The sequence below is a fragment of the Ammospiza caudacuta genome, chromosome 11 (assembly GCF_027887145.1).
Source record: "Ammospiza caudacuta isolate bAmmCau1 chromosome 11, bAmmCau1.pri, whole genome shotgun sequence".
Taxonomy (NCBI): domain Eukaryota; kingdom Metazoa; phylum Chordata; class Aves; order Passeriformes; family Passerellidae; genus Ammospiza; species Ammospiza caudacuta.
Genome location: NC_080603.1, coordinates 26510910 through 26519506, shown reverse-complemented (window position 1 = coordinate 26519506; position 8597 = coordinate 26510910). Strand labels below are relative to the sequence as shown.

At 63.7% G+C, this 8597-nt stretch overlaps 2 protein-coding genes across 2 annotated transcripts in view; one reads left to right on the top strand and one right to left on the bottom strand.

Annotated features, from left to right (window-relative positions):
• Positions 1 to 564: 564 nt before the first annotated feature.
• On the bottom strand, positions 565 to 4888 carry SHOX2 (SHOX homeobox 2). The gene is made up of 5 exons (XM_058812516.1): positions 4621 to 4888; positions 3419 to 3627; positions 1072 to 1129; positions 898 to 986; positions 565 to 816 (listed from the first exon to the last, which is right to left on the bottom strand). The coding sequence occupies exons 1-5, from the start codon at positions 4886 to 4888 to the stop codon at positions 565 to 567; spliced, it is 876 nt and encodes a 291-aa protein (XP_058668499.1).
• An 802-nt stretch (positions 4889 to 5690) lies between these two features.
• RSRC1 (arginine and serine rich coiled-coil 1) overlaps positions 5691 to 8597 on the top strand; it is a 100274-nt gene continuing 97367 nt past the window's right edge. The window contains exons 1-5 of the mRNA XM_058811869.1: positions 5691 to 6023; positions 6383 to 6725; positions 6831 to 7089; positions 7206 to 7254; positions 7609 to 7802. Of these exons, the coding sequence (XP_058667852.1) occupies positions 5691 to 6023; positions 6383 to 6725; positions 6831 to 7089; positions 7206 to 7254; positions 7609 to 7802 (1178 nt within the window). The remainder of the gene's footprint in view (positions 6024 to 6382; positions 6726 to 6830; positions 7090 to 7205; positions 7255 to 7608; positions 7803 to 8597) is intronic.

Below are 8597 nucleotides of genomic sequence, written 5' to 3'. Positions count from 1 at the left end.
GTTTGCTTTTGTGGTTGTCTCGGTTTTTTTTTCTACTAAAGATGAGGGTGAAGTGCAAGTGAATCAAAGGACTCCATCAATGAAATACAAATACATGCAACCCGGAATGCTGCTGGAGGAAGTATCCCGGACAGTTTCCCATTAGAAATTCGCAGAGAAATCATTGTCTTTTTTTTTTTCCCCTTTTTGTTTCTGTTCCTCGTAGTCTTTCTTTCTTTTTTTATTTTCCTTTTTTATCCTTTTTTTTTTTTTTTTTTTGTCGCTTTTCCAGACGTGGTTGTTAAACTCAAGTACCTGATGCAACGTGAAAGGAGGCCCGCCTCTCTTATCAAATTTCTCGTATTAAAGTGAACTTCGCAGAAAAAGGTCAGTTTCAAAACCTGTGAACTTCCCAGCTGCGCGTCCTCTAATTCCTTAAATAAGTATATATCTCCCGTCCGTTTCTCCTCTCCCTCGTTTCTTTTTCCTTTTTCTTTTATTTTTAACTCTTTTTTTCGCCTTTTTTTTTTTTTTTTGTGGAAAAAAAAAAAAAAAAAAAACAGCAATAAAGCAGCGGCGTCGCGGTCACAGCCCGAGGGCGGCGGCGTGTTTCTTGGCCTTGAGGCGCAGGTCGGCGATGCTGGAGTTCTTGCTGGTGGTCTTGGCGGCGGCGGCGGCGGCCACCACGGAGGCGGCGGAGGCGGACTCGGCCAGGGTGGCGAGCGGGAGCCCGAAGGGCGGCGCGGGGAACATCATGTAGGGGGCGTGGGCCAGGTGCGGGTGCAGGTGATGGTGCGCGTGGGCCACGGCGCTGTCCAGCTGCAGCTGCGCCTGCACCTGCGGGGACAAGCGGAGAGGGCGGCCCGTGTCACCCGCGGGGCCGCGCCGCGCCCGCGCCGCGCTCCCGAGCGCACTTGCCTGCTGGAAGGGCATCCTGAGCGCGCCCACGTTCACGTAGGGAGCCACCCGGCAGGCCTCGAACTGCGTGGCGGCGCCGATCAGCACCCCTGGCAGGGGGCACGGCGCGGTCAGGCCCGGGCGGCGCGGCCCCGGCCCCCCGCGCGTGCCCGCGGCGCGCCCCCGGCCCGCTACCTTTGTGCAGCTGGTTCTCCTGCTTGCGGCACTTGGCCCGGCGGTTCTGGAACCAGACCTGCGGGAGCGGAGCGGGACGCGGGTCAGGGCGGCCCCGGAAAGACAACAGCAACAACGATAACAACCGTAATAATCATTAAAAATGATTGAAAATGCCCCGAACCCCGCAGACAAAGGGCGCGGGTGCGCCCCCCGCCCGGGCAGCCCCCGCTCCCCGGCTCCGAGAGGCAGAAGGGAAGGAGCCCAAAGCCCCCAAAATGGGCAAACGCGGCGCGCACCCCCGGAGAAATGATAAATGATTGCCCCAGCCCCGGCTCCTCTTCCCGCACCAACTCCCAAAGGCTGGAATCGCCCTCGATACCCGCTGCCGACGGGCGGTAATGGCCTGAGAAGCTGTGCTCATTAATAAATAAATTAATTAGCTCTGTCTTACAGAAAAACTCAACGACAACAGGGTTTTATGACTTTTTATCGTCTTTTTTTTTTTTTTGTGCGGGGGTGGAGGAGAATCGCGGTCCTAAAAGCTTCGCTACAAAGAAGTTTCGAATTTCTCTGTTCACTGGAGTGTAGCGCAGAAGCGGAATAATTATCTCATTATCATAATAATCTAATTTGCTTGCACCGAAGAGGCTGCCCCGTTAGACAAGAACGTACTTTTAATATTGGAAATGGAATCGTTAAAATAAATTCCCAGCCCGAAGTTCTGCTGGCTTTGGGAAAGGAGGGAGGGAAAGGGGGAGAGCCGGTCCTAAAACATCCCCGTTTTAACCCAGGGCTCTGCAGCGCATCCCAGCAGCCGCATCGGCCAAGGAATCCTTTCCCCGCGGCCAGAAAAAAAGAAAAAAATAGATAAAAATTGCATTTTTTGAGGTCTTACTTTAAGAGACAAATATAAACGGGAATTCCTCCCGCCCTGTCATTTTCTCCAGCCAGGGAAAATCTGCCCGAGAGCCACGTTCGCCCTCAGCCTCCCGTGGAAACAAACGCGCCTTCCGTCATTTACAAATTAGAGCAGATACGAGGCAAAATATTATTGAAAAGCGGTTTTTTTCCGGGCGGATTTCTAGGGAATGGGTTTAATCTATGTAAATCTCCAAAAGTTATTATGCACCCTGCGATTTGGCATCATGGGAGCGCGGATTATGCGCCGCCGCCGCCTCCTTTGTCGAGCACCTCCCTGCTCCATTTTCCACAGCCAACAACTTTTTGCCTTGGTTTTGTTAGGGTTTGGTGAACGGAAATAAAAAACAAATTTAAAAACCACGAACAAACACAATTAAAAACCAAGCAACCAAAAACCGAGCAGCCAGGAAAAAAAAAAAAAAAAAAAAGATAAAAAGCAACCAAAAAATAAAAGGAGGGGGAGGAGAGAGGGAAAATGAAGAGTTTTAAATTTTTATTTCTTTTTCTTTTCTCTATTTTTTTTTTTTTTTTGGTGGTTCAGGCTCTGACAAAAGCTGCTCGTTTTGAGTTTTTCGGTTCCCCGTGCCGGCTCTGCCTCTGTCCTCACAACCTTACGCGATGCAGGGAAAGCCCCCGAGGACTGAGCGCATACTCGGGTGCAGATGGTGCCTGCGAGCATAAAGATTGAGGGGGAGTATCTGTTACAGCGATACTTTCCACCAGCTGCAGATGTTCGGGGCCTAAAACTTCTCCATGTGTTCCAGCAAATAATGACCATCATTTTCTCTTCTTTTATTTTCAGAACGGAAATACACCGGGGCAGCTACATTTGTTCTCATTTGAGGGATCTCCCCTTCCTCTCCTCTCCTCAGCTCATCCCGACAGAACTCGCAGGGAGCAGCCCAGGGACCCGTTTGGAAAAACTTTGGGAGGGTGCAAAGCGCAGGTTAAACCCAGAGAAGCCGCGGCTTCCCGGGAGGACAGAAAGCTCAAAATGTCTCGGGTTAATCCCAGACTTTCTGTATTCCATAAACCCCAACAAAGCACCTCGCTCAATTTTCGTGCCGTTTCAACATTTAGGAATTACGAGGCGAAACGGGCAGAAAACGCCTCTATCATTGTTTCACTCGGCGGTGTCTAATTCAGTTTATGCTCGCCACATCCATGACGGGAATCGCTGTCCATGGATGAGCCGAGCAGCGGCCCCGGGAGCGGCTGCCGAGGCGGGGATGGAACGGCGGCGGGGCTGGGATAAACCGCGGCAGAACCGGGGGACACAAATCCCGGGCACGCAAAGCCCTGCGAGGCCCCGGGCAGATCTGCGGGGGAAGTTGGGAGCCGGGGAGCTGCGGAGCTGCCTCCGGGCCCTGCCAGAAGGATGGGGCTCGTCCGCATCGTCCCCCCGGCTCTCCCCGAGCACACGCACCCGCACGGCCCCGGCTACCTGCACCCTGGCCTCGGAGAGCCCCAGCCGCTGGCTCAGCTCCTCCCGCATGAACGCGTCTGGGTAGTGCGTCTCGTCGAAAAGCCTTTCCAGCTCGTTCAGCTGCTCCAGGGTGAAATTCGTCCGGCTCCTCCTCTGCTTGATTTTCGTCTGCCCTTCGTCTTCCATCGCTTTCGCATCCTCCTTGCGCTCCTTCAGCTCTGGGGACACTGGGCACGACACAGCAGTCAGAGCGGCGGGGCCGGGGGCACCGGGGCTGGCGCCGCTCCCGTTCCCGCCGCTCTCGGCGGCCGGGGGGACGCGGGCGGGAGCGCCCCGGGGCCGGGGCAGCCGGGAGCGGGGCCTGTGCGCCCGGGCCGCGCTAGGCCGCTGCCGTGCCGGGCTCCGCCGCCGGCTCCGGTACCGCTACCGGGGGAACGGGCTCCGCACCGAGCCCTCCCCTCCGGCCCCGCCGCGGCCCCGGGGGATGCGCAGCAACAGGTCCCCGGAGCCTCCGCCGGCCGCCGCGGCCCCTCCGCGCCCCGGGATCCGCTGCTCTCGGTCAATTCGCGGCCGGAGACGCGCCCCGGGCCGGAGAGCGCGGCCCGCGCCCCGACCCCCGGGGCCGCCCGGCCCGGTCCCGCCGCACCGATCGGCTCAGCGCGGGCATCCGATCCGGGATGCTCCGGGCGCTCCGCCGGCCCGAACAAAAGGGCGGCAGCGACCCGCGGGTCCCCGAGGCCACGGGCGCGGGCCCGACCGCTTCCCGCGGCGCCCGGGAGCGGCGGGCGGGCGGCCCCGGTGCCGGCCCCGCGGTGCCGCGCGGAACGGCCGCGGGCGGATCTGCCGAAGGCGCGGGGCGAGCGTGGGCAGCGCGGCCCGGCCCCACGCGAGTCCGCGGAGCCGCGGGGGAACGAACGGGCCCGCGGGGCCGGGCTTTCGTTGGCGGCGCGGCTTCCCGTGGGATGCCGAACGGGAACGGGAACGAGATCGCGTTCGGAGCAAGTTAAATCCGGGTTTAAATATTTTAATCTAAAAACTTCGAGGCCGGCCGCCCATCTCCCGCGGCTGGGAGCGCCCGGGCAGCCGCCCATCACCGCCGGGCGCTGCCTCCCCGCCGGCCCCCCGCGGCCGCGGCCGCCCCGCGCGTACCGACCCCGACGGGGGAAGGGGGGACGGGGAACGGGAACGGGACGAGGGGGAGCCCGCGGTGCCGCCGTTACCGTCGCTGAGCTTGGGGGTGGCCGCCTCGGCCGCTCTCTCGGCGGCGGCGTCGGGCTCCCGCGGCGGGGAGCGCCCGGCCGGCCGCACCGCGGGGCTGCCCGTGTCCTCCCGGCCCGGCTCCGGGGCCGCCGCCCCGCCGGGCTCCCGCGGGCCGCCTCCACCGCGCAGGGGCCCGCTCTCCAGCACCTCGCGGTAGGTGATCAGCTCCTTCTTCTCCTTAGCTTTGGGATCAAACGACTTGGAGACGAACGCCGTCAGCTCCTCCATGGCTCAGGGGCGCGCTGCCCCGGCTCCCCGGGCGGGCATCCACGGGGCGGGGAGGCGGCGGCGCCCCGGGCCGTGCCGGGCCGTGCCGCCCGACGTGCAGGGCTCCCGGGGTCTGATAGCGACGCCGCGATTGAAGTGGCACTATTTATACTTTGCAAAGCCGGCCCCTTGTTCCCGGCGAATTACCTCCCCTCGGAGCTCTGAATGGACCCCTTCCTTCCTCCCTTCCTTCCTCCCGTGCTCGCCGCCCGCCCGCCGCGGGGCACTGCGGCCACGGCACCGCCCGCCCGCCGCGCGCTGCGCCCTAATTAATTTAATTAGGCGCGGGACCGTGCGCGAGGTCCCGGCTGAGCGCGGCGCGGAGCGGGGCCGGGGCGGCGGGGGAGTGGCCACGGGACGCGCGGGGGGGCGGCGGGGACGCGCAGGCTCCGCGCACCGCCCCGCGCCGCTCGGGTCAGCCCCGGGCACGGCCAACCGGGGCGGGCACGGCCAACCGGGGCGGCCCCGGCCCCGCGGGAGCCGCGAAAGTTCCGCCGTGGGCGCCCCGAGGCCCCGAGAAGCCGAGGGGACAAATGACAGCGAGGGACATCGCGCTCCTTCCGCGGCCGCGCAGCGAGCGCCGAATTAGCGCCGAACGCGCCGATATCGCTGATATTGGTGTCCCTTTGTTTTTTTAAATCCCACCGCGGAGCACTTTTGTCGGCGGAGCGCGCCTCTTTCCCACCTTCGCTAAATTCTAATAAATTATTCAGAATTGTTTAACTCTTGCCTGCGTATCGATTTTTCATTGACCTTTGGGGCGATGACTGCACATAACGGAGCGTTCATTTACCGGGGCAGGGTCGGCACCGGGGGTGGCGGCGGGGTTCATTCCGAGCCGGTCACACGCGACCGTGTCGCGACAGGCGGCGAGTCCCGGTGCCCGCCCGGGAGCCGCTCCCGCGGGGCCATTTCGGTCCCCGGGGCACCGAGCACCGGGGCATTCGGTGTGACGGGCCCGCCGCGGCTGCCGACCGGCCCGGTGACCCTCTCCGGCCCCTCCGCCCTGACATTTCGTTTGTCCCCACGCGCGTCCCGCCGCTCCCGTGGCGGGGGAGCGCGCGCTCGGGAGCTCGCGTTAAGCGAACCAAATTCGGTAGGAAAATCGAATTAAGCGGAGCGATGCGATCGTTCTGTTGCATTTCTGCTCGGTGCCCGGCGGAGGCTCCGCCCGGCCCGGTGGGTCAGGCTCGGTCCGTGCCCAGGCGCGCTCCGTCCCGCGGGGCGGCTCTCGGTGCCCACGCCGCGCGTGTAGCGCTGCCCTCGGCCCGCGGGGCGGCTCTCGGTGCCATAAACCCCCGAACCTCCCTTAGCTCTCCGGGACGGAACGAAACCCGCTCCGTGCCGCTGTGACACGGGGCGGGCGGGACACGGGGCGGGGGGGATACGCCGTGGGTCGCCGTGTTGGGCACGGTGGGGACAGAGCTCCGTGGGCTCTGCACCCCCCGTGGGCAGCGGGACCCCGACCTCGGGACCACCACGCTCCCCTCACCCGCGGCGTGTCACGCCGTGCGCCCGTGGGTCACTGTGTCGGCCACGGTGCAGACAGTGCTCCGTGGGCTCTGCACGCCCGCGGGCAGCGGGACCCGGTCCCGACCCCGGCCCGACCCCGGTCCCGACCCCGGCCCGACCCCGGTCCCGACCCCGGCCCGTCCCGCGTGGGCGCTCGCCGGCGCGCCCCATCGATGGCTCGGCGCTCGCTGCGGCCGCCTGGCCGCGCTCGGCGGTGGATTGGCGCTGTCTGCCCGCCGCCCCGGAAGGCGCTGGGCTCGAACCGGGGCCGCGGCGGCTCCGCCAGGTACGGGGGACACGGGGGGCATTGGGGGCACAGGGGGGGACACAGGGACACGGAGGGACACAGGGACACGGGACACAGCCGCACCGGCACCCGAGGGCACGGCAGGGCGGCCGGCGGCCGCTGCAGGGCCGGCTGTGCTCAGCGGCCTCCGGTGCGGGCGGTGCGGGGCACGGTCCCGGCCCCGGCGGAGCCCTCACGGGGTCCCGGCTGTGCTGGGCATCGCCGGCGTGCGCAGGGCTTGGGCCTTGGGAAGGAGTCCCTCGAGCTGCGGGGTGGCGGGGAGCGGCTCCGGGGGGATCGCGGAGCCCCCGGGCCTGGCCGGGACCGCTCGGGAGCTGCCGGGAGCTGCCCCGGTGCGGGTGCCGTGCCCAGACCGGGCCGCTCTCCCGGAGGGTGTTGTTCCCTGGAGCCCCGCGGCTCCCGGCAGTGCTCCGAGAACTCTCCGTCTCCTTACGGTGGGTTTGCCTTTCTCCGCTGCAGGCGCTCGCTGCCCGGTGGATCAGGAGGCGCCGCCCCGGTGACCGGAGGTGTGAGGATGGGCCAGAGTTTGGATGGAGGAATTGAGCGAGTTGGAGCCGCCTGTGCTGGGAAGAGGAGGAGCAGAGAAGGGAGCGGAGCTGGGAAGGGAATGGAGCCCCAGGAGGGGCTGAGGGAGCTGGGCAGGGGCTCAGCCTGGAGCAAAGGAGGCTCAGGGGCCCTTGTGGCTCTGCACAGCTCCTGCCAGGAGGGCACAGCCGGGGGGGTCGGGCTGTGCTCCAGGGAACAGGGACAGCAGGAGATGGAACAGTGTATTTTGATTTAATTTTTTAAATATGATAAATACAAACCAAGCCAGGGCAGGCAGCGGCCCTGTCCCAGCTGGGCACGTCTGCGTTCCGTGCAGGTCGGGATGGGCCGGCGCTCCTCGGACACGGAGGAGGAGGGCAGGAGCCGCAGGAAGAAGAAGCACCGGCGGCGCTCCTCCTCCAGCAGCTCCTCGGACAGCCGCGCCTACAGCCGCAAAAAGTCGGGCCGGAAATCCAGGTCCAGGTCGCGCTCCCGGGATCTCCCGTCCTGGTCCCACTCCTATGAGAAAAGGTGCATTTGTCGGAGATTTTAGAAACTCTTTCGTGTTACAGCAGGAAGCTGGAAGGGTTTGGATGCCACGGGTTGGGATGTTATGACACAGGTTGTTCTGAACCTTAAGAGATGTGAAACTGCTTTCACTTTGTCAAAATAAAACCCCAAACCCACCACCATGACCAGAAATACCGACACCTCCTTCTCCCCAGGGGAATAAGGCAGGGAATGTGCAGGTCCAAAGGGAAATTCTGCTTTAACCCAGGGAAACCCCAGGAAGCAAAATAACTTTTCCTTTCTTCTGCCAGCAGGGACACGTCCCTCTGCCGCAGGGTGCTCCCAGCTCATCCTTGGGCACTGCCAGGGATGCAGGGGCAGCCCCAGCTGCTCTGGGAATCCCATCCCAGCCAGGAATCCCCAATTCCCAATGTCCCACCCATCCCTGCCCTCTGGCACTGGGAGCCATTCCCTGTGTGCTGTCCCTCCATCCCTGTCCCCAGTCCCTCTGCAGCTCTCCTGGAGCCCCTGCAGGCCCTGCCAGGGCTCTGAGCTCTCCTGGAGCTGCTCCTGTCCAGGTGAGCCCCCCCGGGTGTCCCAGCCTGGCTCCAGCCCTGCAGCAGCTCCCTGCTCCATCCCAGCTGTCTCAGCCTGGCTTGTGCTGGTGAATTCACTGGGAGGAGGAGCTGGAGAGCTCTCCTGGTGTCCAGGAGGAAATGCTCCTGCCAGGCCTTTCTGGAATGGCTGCAGGGTGGGAATGAACCTCAGGGGTGCATTTCCAGCCCTTTCTCCTGCTCCTGCTGGGATCTCCATCCT

Bases quoted from the DNA above. Each gene is read 5' to 3' on its own strand.
- SHOX2 (XM_058812516.1), bottom strand. From the start codon at position 4,888: ATGGAGGAGCTGACGGCGTTCGTCTCCAAGTCGTTTGATCCCAAAGCT. The intron at 1,130-3,418 runs GTAGCCGGGGCC...CCGCTCCCGCAG, and splicing joins TCTCCGAGGCCAGGGTGCAG to GTCTGGTTCCAGAACCGCCG. The intron at 987-1,071 runs GTAGCGGGCCGG...GCCCCCTGCCAG, and splicing joins GGAGAACCAGCTGCACAAAG to GGGTGCTGATCGGCGCCGCC.